Source organism: Pectinophora gossypiella, chromosome 21, assembly GCF_024362695.1.
Source record: "Pectinophora gossypiella chromosome 21, ilPecGoss1.1, whole genome shotgun sequence".
Classification (NCBI taxonomy): Eukaryota; Metazoa; Arthropoda; class Insecta; order Lepidoptera; family Gelechiidae; genus Pectinophora; species Pectinophora gossypiella.
In genome coordinates, this window is record NC_065424.1 from 1,342,356 (window position 1) to 1,360,297 (window position 17,942).

The 17,942-nt window shown below is 36.3% G+C and overlaps 1 protein-coding gene across 1 annotated transcript in view; it reads right to left on the bottom strand.

The window, feature by feature from the left end:
- LOC126376569 (solute carrier family 2, facilitated glucose transporter member 8-like) overlaps positions 1-17,728 on the bottom strand; it is a 55,940-nt gene extending 38,212 nt beyond the window's left edge. The window contains exons 1-2 of the mRNA XM_050024049.1: positions 17,297-17,728; positions 3,423-3,575 (exon numbers count right to left, since the gene is read on the bottom strand). Of these exons, the coding sequence (XP_049880006.1) occupies positions 3,423-3,501 (79 nt within the window). The 5' untranslated portion in view covers positions 3,502-3,575; positions 17,297-17,728. The remainder of the gene's footprint in view (positions 1-3,422; positions 3,576-17,296) is intronic.
- Between the last annotated feature and the right edge of the window lie 214 nt (positions 17,729-17,942).

Consider the following 17,942-nt stretch of genomic DNA (forward strand, 5'->3'; position numbering starts at 1 on the left):
TAAGGGGAATAAATGCTAATGAGAAGTAGCCCAAGTGAGAAGAAGCCCAAGTGAGAAGTAGCCAAAATGAGAAGTTGCCAAAATGAGAAGTTGCCATAATGAGAAGTAGTCCATTTGCGAGTCGGTTGCCAAAATGAGAAGTTGCCAAAATGAGAAGTTGCCATAATGAGAAGTAGTCCATTTGCGAGTCGGTTGCCATAATGAGAATGAGCCCTAATACGCCTTATTCATTTTTTTTGATAAAAATAACTTAGTCGACAAATCAAATCAACTCAATTTATTTGCATAACACATAACATTACGTAAGTATAGACTAAAATAGCATTCTGAATGTCATTGAACAAAAAGGCTGTGTAAAATGACGACATTATGGGTGTCCAGTTAACAGTAAACCGAACTGTTAACTGTTGTACCCACCAATAACAACCGAGAAACATTTGACTTACAACGCAGGGTTATTTCGATGCAGGGCTGGATTTAGGGGTGCTACGAGGACCCTTTCATTCGAGGCAAATCTACAATAACTCATGTAGAAAAGGATCATCTATCTATATGACCCGAAGTTTTGTAGAAGTCTAGTGTAGTGTCTCGAAAGACGTAATAATATTCGAATATACGATCCCGATTACTCTAGCCATAGAGATGGCTATCTATGGAGATTGCGACAACAAACACTTCAGGACCCCGATGCCGACCGCGCCGGCGCGGCATAGTCGACGATTTCACTCATTCATCGCTTATCGCTATCGATTAATTATTTCAAATTAATATTTGAGATTAGAGGATAATTCTCAGGCTCAGGTCTGTTGCGGCAAATCTACAATAAGTCACGCCAAAAAAAAAGTGAACTGATGAATGATTCCGATGAAAGAAGATCGGCGACCAAATTACCCGTAGGAATGAGGATGTTTTTCCAGTTATTAGGTCGCTAAGGTCGATTGATTCTTTCAAATATAATCCTCTCAGCGACCCCCTGAGCCGATCTTGTCCATTTGGGCATACAGACTGATAACCCAGGGCCAAATATCCCTGAATCCATCTCTGGCGTGGTTCTCAACTCATGGAATGTTGGTGGGTTGTTACCCCATATTTACAAACATGAGTTGCCGACCCGCTTCCTCCGTTTCTACTTAATGGTAAACCATTCATGTCTCTGAATACTGGTCATTGTATCACTAGGCACTATTATACGTATTATTTTGAATGCACTGCTGAACTGGGAGTAAAGGAAAAGTGAAGTGAGAAGTGAGGGTTGTGAAGTGAAGTGTGTGTGGGTGAAGTGCGAGTGTGTTTAGTTGCTTAGCATCTACTATATTGAATTGTATTGTGGTTTATCTATTTATTCGTATATTATGTAGACGTAATAAAAGTAACTCGACTGAGGGATTCAAATACAGGACCTCTGGTTTGATGATCAAGATTATCATCATCCTCCTGCCCCACTCTTAGTGGGGTCGGCAACATGTATCCTTTTTCCATTCATCTCTGCCAGTCACCTTAGTACTCACTCATTCCTTTTACGCTCAATCCCGTGTCTGTTTCGATTGGTCGTCAAGGTAATAAATAATATGTAATGTATAGAGTAAGGTGGCTATATGTAATACACAGAGCCTCACGAAAAAACTCTACATCAATCGTAACAAGACACTCATGTTTTCCATCAATGTAGTTGCGAAGAATTTCTCCGGTTATCAGTCGTGCTGCACGATTGACTTCCACAAAGTAACACTTTCTTTACTAACCTACTCCACAATTCTTTGATATTATTGTAAGTACTTATTAATGTGTGACTCAGAGGATTTCCACAGGTGTAAGAGTAGACGGAAATCAATTTGACAAGATCTTGTGGTGTTAGATATTTGTGTCTCAAGTATCAAGATTCGTTTGATGAACTTTCTGGTGAGATGGTAACCAATCTCCACAAGTTACTCGCAAAATGTCTATCGATCGCATAACGTCAAGATTTCTGTCTTAAGGGATGAAAGGGGCATTCTGCGAAAGAACATAAAATAATGCCTGCTGCTGTCATAGCTGGCGAGGAGTGGGTGCCTACCTACAGGCGTGATGATATGACTAATTTACGCAGAATTTCCAGAACAGTTAAATGTATGAAATAGTGTAATCTAAGCCCGATTCCCATTCCAATAAGCCTTCAAATCCACATCTTAATATTACAAAGTTATCTCTAGAAAATAAGCAATTTAGAAACATGAGAATTCAGTAATAAGTATGCAAAATTTGAAGTACTAAGCACACAATTTTATGGGCGATAGTTTCAGTCGATAATTTGTAGTTGCTGGTTTTCAATAAACTTGAATAAAAATTATCTTAAGCATTTGAATTTTTCAATCATGTTATGTTACTTGCAGTAAATTCGGATTTCGGATGGATGTAACTAAGTATTTAATTTTTCAACGAATTTCAATTCTGTTTTCACATTTGTTATCATTATGTAACTAATATAACATAAGTTCACGGCTCTATCCCAATTGGAGTCAGAGGTACATCCATCACAAGATGAACTAAGTACCCTCGCCTCATCGAGCTTTTTGTTAGACTGTGATGAGCCGTATTCCGTATTGCCGTCTATAATGGTCGAGCCAACTGTGTTACTGGAAACTGCACTGATTTATATTTATTTGCAACTATAATGAAAAACGGATATTTTTTGAAACTTAGTTACTAAACTACCCTATTAAAAATGGTAATTGGACTATTAACAGCGTGTGTGGATAAATGATTAGCGACGCTGATTCTAATTCGTTACAGTTCTATTAATATTGAAATCTGCCAAGTTAGTAAGAATGCGAAAATTACTTCGTTCCATGATGGTAAATTGTTATTATGAATAAGGAGAATCATGGACCATTTCTTTATTATGTAAATATAGTCTTTAAATACCTATTTTATTATATTATTTAATGGACATAGATAAAAACACTTGTAAAATATTCCATGCTGCTTTAACATTAAGAATGGTGCCAATCAGGCAGACACAAACTTATTTTTTATTTAGTTTGACAGTTCCTAAACTAGCTCTGTCTCTTTCTTGCACTTATCGGAAGTAAAAGAGGGACCTATTTTTAAAAAAGATAAACCAAATAAAAAAGTTATTATTTATTTTTCAATTAACGTCGGAAAAAAAATATTAATGTAATTGATTGTTACCTTATTAAACATTTGATGACGTGTCGAACAGTTAAATTTAATAGTTAACTATATAAAGTACGTGAATTCAAAAATAAAATAAAGAAGTATCTCTATGTAGCACATGGAACGCAATAAATATTTTTTAAATGTCAATTGATTAATTATTTATGCTTAAGTAGGTACCTCATGTGTGTGTACTTCCTGTCCTATTCTTGTACTGTATTCTAAGAATTAAACCTGAGGGTTACGGAAAAAGGAAAATGAATGCTTACCCATAATGGCCATGAGGAATTGGTTGACAAGGGCGCCATCTTTGATTCGCACGAACCATCCCGGAAGTAGGGCGAGCATGGCTTGTAACTTCCGGTCTATGTCGGTACTAGGCTGCTAGTGAAGCATTGTTTGATAACTCCCTGTTGTGGTGTCTGAGGACAAGAGAGTATTGTTAGAGAATTAATTAATTGGGATATTATAAATAATATAAACAGCCAATACGAGATGTTAGTCACTTCGTAACGAATACTGAGGGGTATGATTCAGATCATGATTCGGCGTTGATATCCAGTGGAATTTTCTGTAGCAAAGGTATCGAAATGAAAATAATTAAAAAATACACTAATAATTTTATGATTCTTCCGACAGGAAACTTCAATTCATATATTCAACAACCTGTATACATCCCACTGCTGGACACAGGCTTCCCCACAATGGATCGCACTGATTAATAATGGGAATATATTTGTGAGCTTAGGTTATGTTATGTAAAATACAATTAAACCTCTTTGGTTCCAAGATATATAAAATACTAGATAGATAAAATACTTTACTGAGCACAATGGACACAAAATACAGAGATAAGGACAACATACTATACTTACAGAAAAACACAATAGGGGCTTTTATTTCTAACTATTTTAAATACTTAAACTTATAAGTAGCGATCTATAAGATATGAAGCTTTTAACTTTATTGGGTAAGGTCAAACAGGTTTCTTTGCTAAGCTAAGCAATGTATCAGTATGGTCTGTTTACAATCACCACATGACATTGGCAACCATCAATGTCAAGTCAACCTCTATACCTGTAGCAACTTGGTTTACTAAGGCTAGTTTTCCAACTAGTCAAATCAGTTACTTTTTACTAAGCGTCAAAACATAACATCACTACGGAATTTGTATGAAAAAACACACTGGGACTTCATAGAAAATCGTGACAAAATGTCGGAGATATTACGGTTTTCTTGATTAAAATTCATAAATAAGGAAATAGTTAGTCGGCCCCAGAAACCCATCAGTGCTCATTTGACCGGCCAAGTAGTATTAAGTCATTTGTTGTTATTAATGTTCCTCAAATTTCCGTGGTATTTTTGTAAGAGGTTTTTTTATATCATTTAAATGTGCCGGAAACGACTAAAATGTACAGTCATGAGCAATATCATGTACTCACTTCAGAACCCTGTCGCACTAACATATTCGACATTTAATGAGACTTACGGTTTAATTTGTCAAAAAAGTTAATGTGACATGGTTTCAAAGTGTATACATATTAGTACTCGTGACCGTACTTACCTGGTTTCAACTGGCTACAGGTGACTTATTGCCTATCTGTCAGGTTTCAAGTCACTTGACAGATAGTTTTTGTTTATTTTGTGAAATGTGACGTCACACTAAGCTCAATCATGGCCGCCCGTGTTTCAGGTCTTGTAATAAACAGATAAAAAAATCGCATTCTTATTTTGTAATAATTTTTATATTTTTAAATATTTAAAAATCATCTTAATAAAAATACTATTAGATAATTATCGTTAAATGATAAACTACCATATCCGGCATGTTTCACAATTATTTTATTGTTATAACTATCAAGTAGCCAATTGTGAATATGGATCAATTGTGATTATGAATAAAGAATTGTATTGAATTGAAATGAATTGATCAGCAGAAATTCTCATTTCGTCCATTAGGATCCCCTAACTCGATCCCCCAGGGGTTCCCCGTGAACTTATCGGTTCATCAGAATCTTCTTAAACAAAAATAAGTATAAAAAGATACGGTCATTCTGAGTCCGATTTATATTATAAAAATACGTATAATGTCTAAAATTATATCTACATAATATTTGTATATAGTCTTTAATATCTATTCTTAATAACACTTTGTCATGTCATTTAAGTTATTATTTTAACTATAGACTATAGCTGCAGCATTGTATGTGATTATTGTGTTTATAGAACTAATTAAACAGTTAAAGGCATTCATTTTATAGTATCATACAGTTAAATAAGGTTCCTTGTGATGGTAAGAACTAGATTTTTATATTATGGAATATCAGAGCTATAGAAGTGTGGTGGGGTATGTTAGCTATTTTTTGGAGGTATAAAACTAGAAGCTCAATTGTAGTTGGCAGCACTGTTGAGTTTTCCTAAATTTTGACAGTTCTCCATACATAAAATGTGGGACAACATGATACAAAGACAACTGTTATAATTTCGACTTCATTTTCCGATGAGTACTCAATTGAAGTGGTGCTTACGCTGGGATCAACAGAAATCAGAATCATCTATTCAACGTAATTATCATGGATAAACTTGTTGAAGATCAATGTAACATTTTTTAATTTACGTCATTTCGCAAGGTGTTATGGCTGAGGAGAAGAAATGACAAGAAACTGCAACAGCAACACATCTTTTAAAAACCAATGAGGGTATACATTACAAGTTATTTAATAACTAGAGGAACACATTCAATACCAGACATTGTTATCATTTACGTAGTTATTAATCTTATAATAAGCTTTTACATAAAGTAAGCTTCACATGAGCAACAAACTGAAGGATGAGTTACGAAAAAGAAAAGCCATCAGTTGGAAAAAGGCAGTTGTGGTTGAAAATAAGATTTTCCAAGTTTTCTTCTTACCGATCTTTAGGGAATATAAAGCCCCGATTCCTGTCCCTTTCTTTTTCGGCGTATAAGAAAATGACAGGTATAACTTAAAATAAAATTAGATAGTGTCGACAGGAATCAGCACCGATATAACACTATGATTGTTCAGTTAATCACTGCGCAAAGGGTTATAGTGTAAAAATATAAGCAAAACAATGTGTTTGTTTACTGAAATAGTGTGGGGAACTGTCGAAATTTAAGAACACTCAACAGTGTAATATCGATGGATGGGGATGGATGTAATAACAGTGTAGTATGAGGTTAGGCAGATGACCACCTCCTAAACATAAAAGAAGCAAATGAGTGCGAAATAAAAGCAATTAGTAGGTTTTACTTGAGTTTATTCACCAGAAAACCTTAAAAAGCTATAAAAAGGATCCTCTTTCAATAATCCGCAGACTGAAGAAAATACGACATTACAACAGTAGCGACACCTGATGGGAGAAATAGGGATTTTTTATCCTCTTTGTTATGCGAAGACTACGAATAAATAATATATTTATAATAATATATATATATATATATATATATATATATATATATATTTGTTTATAATATATTTATTCGTAGTGCTAAGATGTAACTTATTATAGGGTTGCCTCATATGGCATTCACCACTCAAAATGGCATGAAAAAAATCTAATAGGCCTAATAAAGGCTATTTATAAAACGCAATAATGTAAGTTAGAACCTAATCAAAATTCTTTGTTTAATGATTCCTATACCAATCATTCTGCAATAATTATAATGTTTATGTTAACATACTATTGTACGCATGCGCGATAAACGCCTTATTATTACATTACGACATGTCCACGTTATGCCACACTATTGATTGTGATTGAGAATGATTAATAATGCTTATATATTACTTACTTACATTTCAATAATTGCTCATGCTGCAATCTATGAAATTGTACTTATAATATATGTGCGTTTTTTGACAGGTAAGGTCGGTCATTCACTTTACAACCTATACGAGAGTAGAAGACAGCAAGCAATCATCAGGTGACTTGTGTCTCTGTTCATTCCGTTAGCGATTACGGGCGTGAGTTGTGTGCCTCTAGGGTTGCTAGATCGAAAATTCTAAATATTTGTATAACATTTATATATATATATATATGTCGGGATTTTGGAATAGTTGTCTGGAGAAAATAAATAAACAGGGTGTTAGTGACATCGTAACGAATACTAACGGGAATGATTCATACTAAGTAGAATATCCTGTCGGAAAATTCATGCCTTATTTTTTTTACCTAGTGTTTTTTTATTATTTCAATTCCACATTTTTGCGTCGGAAACCACTTGATATCAACTCGGAAACATGGTCTGAATCATCCCTCAAAGTTTTCGTTACGTGCTTCGGAGGGCACGTTAAGCCGTCGGTCCCGGCTATTAGCCGTAAAAACACCTTCACCAACCCGCAGTGGAGCAGCGTGGTGGAGTATGCTCCATACCCCCTCCGGTTGATTGAGGGGAGGCCTGTGCCCAGCAGTGGGACGTATATAGGCAGTTTATGTTTATGTTTATGTATGTCACTAACAACCTGTTTATTATGAATTAAAATTTTAAAGTCTATTTTATAAAATACGTAATAAATCTATCTTCATAAAACAAAAAATAAAATAGTTCTGAAATATTTTTTTACGTTTAGTAGTAAGTAGATGACTCCACCAATTCGTAAGTGAACCTAGTGTGATTGGCCGGACAAATACAATGCTCTGCGCTCTGCGCCTGCCGTTTCCAAATTATTATTGTTCCAAAGCGATTTCTCGGGAGATTTCGATATTAGCTGGGAGTCTTGACATCACTCGTCATTTCGGTAAAATCCAGTTGAGTCCCGACCATCTGGCAACCCTATCTGTCTGTCTGTAAAACATTTTACACCATGTATACCTACCTACCTAATTAACAGTTGCTATGATCATGCGAGCTTCTGCACGTGATAGTGTGGATACTATCAATAGCACATAATACGATTCGCATGTTAAATAGTGTTTATTATTCCAACTATTTATTATACTGGGCCACACACGGTCAATGCATGGTTAGATATCAAAGGACGAACATAATATAAATAGCCTATATACGTCCAACTGCTAGGCACATTCCTCTTAATCAACCGGAGGGGGTATGGAGCATACTCCAACACGCTGCTCCACTGCGTCTTGGTGGAGGTATTTGAACTAGTAGCCCGAGACCAATGGCTTCTAAAGCACGGAATCATCTTACTTTTTCGGACAATCAGGTGATTCAAGCCTGCAATGTCCTTACCAAACAAAGGACAGTCTTTTAAAGTGATTTTCTCAATGTCCCCATCGGGAAACGCACAAGGACGTCCAGATCGTGAGCCCAAGCTCTAACCATTAGACCACGGAAGTTGTTGTTGCTATGTTGTGCAAAGGACGAAATAGACATGTTTTCTTTATATAGAGTAAGTAACTAAACTTCAGAACTTCAGAATACATAAATAAATAACTTCAGAATACATCTCGCTTAGGGACGGTACGATCCCGACGACGTGTCCAATCAGCTCGCGATAACAAACACTTCAAAACTCCGATGTCGACCCCGCCGGCGTGGTCAACGATTTCCCTCATTCAGCGCTTATCGTTATCGACCCACTCAAATATTACTCTCTCAGACGACGCCCTCAGCCGAAGTCGAGTCTCAGACCTGTTGTGCCTCTATAAATAAAATAATGGCCGCGATTCCTGCAGAGACCTCCTAATTTTATTTTAAGTTATACCTGTCATCTTCTTATCCTCCGAAAAGGAAAGGGACGGGTAATCAACAAGCATAAAATTTATGGAACACACGTCAATTTTAAGCACAAATCTAAACAATCCTATAAAAAAAAATGTATGGGCTAATAACCCGACAGAATTATGTGGTTTGCATGGTTTGCATACCAGCGAGATACCGTTTTGATTCGCTCGGGTTACTCATTTACTCATTCTTCCTAAAATTAAGAGCTGTCAATCATCCGTCGCTTTCCTTTTCGGCGGATAAGAAAATGACAGGTATAACTTAAAGTAAAATTAGGAGGTGCCTGCAGGAATCGGGGCCAATATCTCTATAAAAATAAGTATCTGTAATATTTAATAGGAGTTGTGTTATCACGTGTAGAAACCCACGTGGACATAGCAAATGTCCATGATATGGCGTAACATGTTTAACAAATCAAGGAATGATATTGCCTCCAGTTATCTGAGGAATTCATTGCGAATTGCATAGATAAAAAGCTATTAGACATGCTAGATGTTAAGGTTATCGTTCTATGCAACCGGCGGGATTAAAAGTTAAAATTATAATGTTCCATGCCGCTTATCGTGCCATGTGGAAGTCAGGGATCAGCTCGTGTCTATCACGACGGGTAAACGGCTTCCGTGGTCCAGTGGTTGAGCGTTGGGCTCACGAACCGGAGGTCCCGGGTTCGAATCCCGGTGGGGACATATCACAAAAATCACTTTGTGATCCCTAGTTTGGTTAGGACATTATAGGCTGATCACCTGATTGTTCAAAAAGTAAGATGATCCGTGCTTCGGAAGACACGTTAAGCCGTTGGTCCCGGTTACTACTTACTGGTGTAAGTAAGTAGTCGTTACATGAGCCATGTCAGGGGCCTTTGGCGGCTCAATAGTAACCCTGACACCAGAGTTGATCACGTCGGTTATCCACCTCACAACCCAAATGATAAAAAAATATATTATATACTCAATAGGAGCGTAAGTGCGCAATGACAGCAATCGTCAAATTTTAATAGCAATTTGAGCACTATTTGAATTTGCGTGCTCCATCTCAGACCAAATCTCTGTTTTAAGCTGGGTCGTGGACAAATGCACTCATATCTTTTAATAATAAAAAAGTAACATTTGTTTTTTATATGAATTGCAATGTGGCCTTTTTATCCCCCCTTTGTTCACTAGTGGGATGTATAATTTGTAGATAATTTATTTTTTTACTAAGCAACGGTAAGAATATCTTAATATTTTAAATCTCATTATCATAATGTCACGAAGTTCACAGATAAACGTGCGACGTTTTTGCTCAGAGTACATATTAATCGATCAGTTACAAAAACAGTACAGTGCGAGTAATAAAAATGTCTGCAGATAACCTACGAATACTGGTTTGTTCCGGTTTGTGCGCCTGCGCAACGATTCGGTACCGGCTAGGCTGTGATCTATTGCAGGGCTGGTCAAAACGTGTTTTACGAATTATACATATTATTATTATTGGCACATTTGATCCCCCATTTCTACCTTCGAAGGTAGACAGCAATGTCTACTGTCATATCCCTTCAGAACCCCGATACCGACCCCGCCAGCGTGGTATCACGCTTATAGGTATTGACGTCGGGTCGATTAAATTATTCAAATAAACCCTCTCAGCCGACGCGACGCCCTTAGTCGAACTCCGCGACTAACCAGGCACCCACAGGCCTATTGTCTTAAATTTTGTACCGGGTGAGAGACCTATCAGCGCTCCCCATTTGTCCGGCCAAGTAGTTAATGCCATTTGCGACAATACTACAATAAGTCACGCCAAAAAAGACATATTTCACAGTAAAGTTGTCTGGAAGAAATTGCTATTTATCAATAAGGCCGCTTATTGCGCTTCTTATGCCCTATTCCTACTTTTTGTGTATGTATTTGCAATAAAAATACATTTTGTAGTGCATTTTATTACAAATTATAGTGGAAGTTAATATAAATGTGTACTTATGAAAGAAATCGCTTTAAGCGATAAGGCCGCCTTTTGCCATGTACTTAGTTAAGAGTCTTTTTGTAATTATTTCTTTTTATTTTTATTTTAGTGCAGTAGGTATAAGTGTATTTGTATTGTATTGTACAGTCATGAGCAATATCATGTACCCACTTTAGAACCCTGTCGCATTATCATATATGACATTTAATGAGGCTTACGGTTTAAATTGTCAAAATAGTTAATGTGACATGGTTGCAAAGTGTATACATATTAGTACTCGTCGAGACCGTACTTATACGCAAAAAATATCTATTATTATGGATAACTTCTGGGCCACCCTGTACGGCACCCCTAGTCCACCTGCCTACCTGATGTCTGTTTGTTTACACGCCCAGCTGCTTTGTCTATGCATCTGTCCGTTTATCTTCACATCTATCTTTGCATCTGTTCCGCTATCTGGCCATCAATGTTTTTGTTTATTTTGTTGTGTTTCGTCGATTTAAAAGTAATGATGTAAAAAGCCAGATCGAAGCAATTCATTTATAAAGCAATATGGCCATTTGACATTTGCGCATAGAAAAGTAAGTGCGCAATAGTAACAAATGTCAAAAACCAATATTGTTTTATTTATTTATTTATTTTTAGATGAATTGCTTTGATGTGGCTTTTTTCATCATCACCATTTTAAGAGCCACGCTCTTGTCGGTGTAGCATTCTCCATATTACTTTTTAAGGAAAAATAGGGCTGTGGTTTTCCTCTTGCCTTCCGCCCAAAGTGGCTTTTTTACCTCCCTCTAAATATATACCTACCTTCCGCTGGACTTAAAAAAAATACGGTCGAATTGAGAACCTCCTCCTTTTTTGAAGTCGGTAAAAAATTAAACAAACGGATACTGTGTCCAAAATTACACCCATTGAAATTCACTTCGATTCAATTTCAAAACGCTTTCTTGCACAAAGTAAATAGGATGGTTTGCCCATTAGTAAAATACTAGAATGAGAAACATATGGGTTCCAGACCAGTAATTTTTAATTATAAGTACATTTTTTTGTTTGCCAATGAGACACTGAGTTTTATATCAGGTGCATATTGCTGTCGATGACCTAGACCAGCACATCGGAAGGGAAGAGAGGAAGGAGTAGACCTAGGATAACATTTATGAAACAAATAAAAGAAAAGGTGCAGGTCGTGTCGTATCGGGAGGTGAAGATTTTGGCGGGAAGAAGAGAGGAATGGCGACTACTCCACCGACAAGAGCGCAGCTCTTAAATAGAGACACTAACATTTGTTTTTAAGTAATTTGTAAAATATTATAGACTGAAATAAATGCATTTATTTATTTAAAAAGGAGGGTTAGTTATCGTACAATAATAATCACTGCCGCTTCGAAACCATCTAAACAGTCCTTAAATAAGTTCTATCTAGAGAGGGCGAAAGGGGCACTAATCAAAAGATTGGCACTAACCTTCGTTTTAGTTCTTAGGAAACCACGTCCCAATAACTTTGCAACTATAAACCTTCCCAGAAACTCGTTGCAAATGGTTGCCCGTTTAGGAAACTTAAACATTACTTACTACACTATCTTTAACCTATATTCACCTACTTTACTTTTACAAAATAGCGACCCTTATTATTTATAAATTAAGATACCCTGATAATCGGAATTGGAAGTGTATAATTTACTATTTAGCAATCGGTTTGTATGTATTAGCAGACACCATTTATGGTTCAAAGTTTCCATACATTTGGTTATTTTGAGTTATATTTTGCTCAATATGTAAATGAGTCTTTGGATGACTTGTTAACGGTTTGTATATTTCTTAGAAGCGTGATTTAATGTGTTTTTAAACGAGTCTGAATGAGGTCAAATCTTTGCATGTCTGCAGAGGTGATAAACATTAGTGATTCACTATATTTATACGCATGGGAGTTTCTGGGGCTATAAACATAGGACCTCACTTTGTATAAAGTTACGTAAGGTTAGGTACACACTTACTTATAGGCGGTGGACGAATGCGAAAGCATCCCTGTAGCCTGTAGCTTTGGCATAACGAGTGGTGAGACTTTCCCCGCGTACCGTGCACGTTAAGCTGTTGATCCCGGTTACTGCTTGATGTAAGTAAGTAGTCGTTACACGAGTCATGCCAGGGTCTTTTGGCGGCCAATGACCATGACACTAGGGTTAATAAGATTAGTAACCCATACGATAGAAGAAGACAGGCACTGCGGGGTGCGAGCCCGACATAACCCTGTTGCTGCCCTCGCGCGGTACGCGGTACGCGGTGCGCGGTACGATCACGAGTACTAATATGTATACACTTTGAAACCATGTCACATTAACTTTTTTGCAAATGAAACCGTAAGTCTCATTAAATGTCAAATATTGATATTGCTCATGACTGTACGCGGTGCGCGGTGCGCGGTGCGCAGTACGCGTTGCGCGGTGCGCGGTTAAGTTCCGAAAAGTGTTTTTTTCAGGCCTGTGCATTTAGTTTTTAATCTTCCTTTTGTAATAAAGCGGCAAGTAGATACTTATATTTTTTTAACGTGAGTTATTGTGATTTGCCTCAGATGGTGTCAACTACTAGGCCGGAATCATAACTGTGTCGATAATTAAGTACTAATGTATTACGTTCGTCGTGTAAACGATGCTTGAGTTAGGTTGAGTGTGTACTTACATAAACTGCCTATATACGTCCCACTGCTGGACACAGGCCTCCCCTCAATCAACCGGAGGGGGGTATGGAGCATACTCCACCACGCTGCTCCACTGCGGGTTGGTGGAGGTGTTTTTACGGCTAATAGCCGGGACCAACGGCTTAACGTGCCCTCCGAAGCACGGGAACATCTTACTTTTTCGGACAATCAGGTGATTCAAGCCTGTAAAGTCCATACCAAACAAAGGACAGTCTCACAAAGTGATTTCGACAATGTCCCCATCGGGAATCGAACCCGGACCTACAGATCGTGAGCCTAACGCTCTAACCACTAGACCACGGAGGCTGTTGAGTGTGTACTTAATGCAGTTATTTTGTAGTTGCCATTACGACTATCGCATTGTTTTCGATTTAACCACTATTACATGATCAGTCATGTAATGTAGGTATCTGTACCTACGTCAAAATGCTTGAATACCTTGACGTGAACGGTGAATGGCACTTCAAAGGCGTCATAGTGTAAAGTTAGGTATAATTCCTAGAAGATAGAGCATAATTAAGTGTCTGTTTAAGTACTCCGCATTGTACTTTTTATTGATATCACCATTCTCCATTAGCATGATTGACACGTGTTAGATGTGTAATTGCATACTGAAGAAAAAAAAGTATATTATATACTAAAGAAAAAACGATACAGCCCACTATTCAAATTCAAAAAATATCTTTATTCAGTAGGTAACATAGTTACACTTTGAATCGTCAATTTTTACATAACGAACGTCTCATCCGCTTAAAACAACTGCAGCTTCTCACAACCTGTATAGCCGGGGAAAAGAAGCTGCAAGAAAAACCTCGGCACAGGGCCTATCAGTTTACTTAGACTACTTAGTTCACCCTGCAATGGATGTACCTCTGACCACCCCAATTGGGATATAGTCGTGAGATTATGTTATGTTACATACATACACATACATAATATTATGCCTATTTCCCACCGGGGTAAGCAGAGAGAGAGAGTACGTTCTTCTTCTTTGCGAGTCGATGGTGATCGAAACTAAATTTTTGCTGACCAATAATTGGCCACGCTTACGGCATTAAAGACCTGTACGAAGCCACTGACAATGCCGTAAGAGTACGTTAAATACGATCTACTCTGAACCGGCGTGTGTGTATGAAACGATAGATGAATGTGGAAGAAGCGAGAGAAGTATGTCAGGATCGAAGCAAATGGATTTCCATAGTCTGCTTACCCCGGTGGGATTACGTTATTTTACTAAGGAAAAAAACAAATATAAATCGTATAGGTACCCAGACAATAAATTACCTGCATTAAGTGCAAAAAAGTGAACTTAGGAATAAAACTACATACATACATACATAAACTCACGCCCGCAATCCCAAATGGGGTAGGCAGAGCCACGAGTAATCAAAGACAACTTGCAGCCACTGTTCATACGAAGTCCTAAGATGGATATGATGAACCTTATGGTGAATAAAACTAACATAATAATTAAGTTAGTCGGGGACTTACGCAATTTTTTGTCTGGTCATTGTGATATCAACTTTATGACGTAGCGGTGAAGACCTAGGTATTAATTTTACTAACTTAGATATAATCTTCTATTACTAACAAAATATGGATAAATATCTGAAATAAATATTTCATTCATTCATTCATTCATTCATTCATTCATTCATTCATTCATTCATTCATTAATGAGGGACTTTCCAGGTTATGTCCCCGATCCGGAGGTCCCGGGTTTGAATCCCCCGGACAAATCACTTTGGGATCCCTAATTTGGTTAGGACATTGCAGGGTGATCACCTGATTGTCCAGGAGTAAGATGATCCGTGCTTCGGAAGGTACGTTAAGCCGTTGGTCCCGTTTACTACTTACTGATGTACGTACGTAGTCGTTACATGAGTCACGTCAGGGGCCTTTGGCGGCTCAATAATAACCCTGATACTAGGGTTGATGAGGTTGGTATTCTACCTCACAACCCACATGATAAGAAGAAGATTGGCTAATATATAAAGTTGGGAGGGTTTTTAAAATTCCTGCCTAAAATTGACGTGTGTTCCATAAATTTTATGCCTGTCGATTATACGTCCCTTTCCTTTTCGGTGGATAAGAAAATGATAGGTATAACTTAAAATAAAATTAGATAGTGTTTACAGGAATCAGCACCAATATTATACTAATAATTGATACTATAATTTGATAATTTCACATCATTAATCAGTATACTTTCCCTAACATTAACAGTTTCGATCATTTGTCAATGAATAAATTAGTATTTTACTTGAGAAAGTTTGATGTGATTGTAAGGTTTGCCTCTATCTATTTCTATCGTCCAACCTTCATTGGAGCAGCGTGGAGTATGCTCTATGCTCTTTCTTTATTCTTAATGCAGCAAAAAGGCTTAGTAAAAGAAACGCGTAGTTCGTTAATGATTGCTTTAATGATAATTCAATCACCATTTTTACGATATTGCAATTTGTCTTAATTGGTCATACAACCATTACTTGCTAATCGGTACACCTTATGTAATTAAAATTTTATATTCTTTTCGTTTATGTAACGGTAAGATTTGAATATATTTTTTTTAAATTCAATTCGCGATTCGAAATTCGATTCAATAAACACTCACAATACACTTAAGTGAGTATATAAATATGTATTCAATGTCAGTCGATCTGTCTAAAGCTGAAAGCACATTCAATGGCTTTATTAGAGCCATGAATAGGCCACATTGAAGCAAATACTTAAATACATAATTATATCTATCCGGCTGTTATTTTATTATTTACTTAATTGTATTTATAATTCTATTTATACATTTAGAATTAAAAATAAGGATATTGCACCGTAAATAATCCATGAATTTACTTTTATTTTTATCTGAGCTCAAAACTCGTTCTACCAGTCAAGCTAAGATAAGGATGATGTCAGGAGACTATAAAAAACTTAAAAGAATGGTGATTTTAAATTTTACCGTTTTACATTTTTTTTTGTAATTTAATAAAATTCGTTGTAATAAGTTTATTATGAGTCTAAATGGGCGCAGACCGTGTTACACGTAAAATACCTTACCCCCTATTGAATGATACTTAAAAATAGCTGGAAAAGAGTGGATGTATATGCTATACACGTCTATATGCTATATCTATACGTCTATGCTATGTTACACGAAAAAAAAAAAAAAAAACATTTTATAGAGAAAATTACCGACACTACAAGGCCACAATTCCCAATTTCCTGGCTATAATTTTTACTCTATAGTCTTCTCGGATAAATAGAGATCGTAACAGTAGTAACCCTTCTTGTTGCTTCGCCGCAGTCGGGTAGGAGAAATGCAGATCGTAACGTAACAGTAAAAACTGCTTGCAAATTCAATCAGTGGTTTTCGAGATGCCGAACATAGGTACCTACAGAGGACGCACTTATTTTTATAGCTAAGTACTTTTATTATATACCATGCATACAACGATTTTTTGATTTCGATGTAAAAATGTCACTGGTTAGGTTAGCTCATTAATCCATCATTTTCCTCAGTCGTAATAAACACACAAATACATATTCACCTACCCAAGATGAAATTTGCATACTTAAGTTTTTTTGGAATGAATATAAATATAAAACGAAAAAAAAAAATAAAAGAAAAAAAAACTACTTATTTAAAAATACAAATAGGTTACTAAGTAATTAATGTTATTTATTTTTATTGGCAGTTAAGATATTTGCATACACTACGAATAAGTAGGCTGTATGCTCCTAAAACAGGTTTATTAATTTATTCCGAATTAATTAAAAAAAAAACTTTAAATAAAACTTACCTCGTGTAGCCGCAGAATTACTGACGAATTCCAGTAAAATTGTTGTCACATAATATTAATGGTCGTGAAATATTTGAGTCCTGTTAGGCGCACTGCAAAACCGCACTGGTAAGTAGAAGTGTCTGGAATATTCTCCTTTCTACTTAAAATAAATAACTGGTAACTTTGCAGTAAGTAAATAAAAAAATAACACTTTTGAAGATAAAAGTATTACACGCACTTCACTTCAGTTAAGTAACTTTAAATTGAACGTAACACAATTTTTTAAGGAACACAAATTCAAAAAAAGATTTATTATTCTTTTTTATATTAATAAATTCGGTTTAAATTTTTTAAATTTCACAAAATGAGTTTTTATTATAATAACTTCCGAGTTTGTACACGGCGTTCGAAATATGATATTAGTACGCGCAGTGCGTGCGTCGTCACCGAGCCTCGTCCATTCACTAAGGCGGCTGCAACTTTGGCGCCTTTTTTTTTTATTAACCACACAAAATGTAAACAAACAAAACGAATAAAGAGAAATTTTATTGGCTTCTGTTTTTATATGATTGCAATAAAATAACATTTAGGAATTTGTTTTCTATTTCCTTCAATCCAGATGCCAATTATGGTTTTACGTTAAAAAAATGTTTGCTTTTATTAT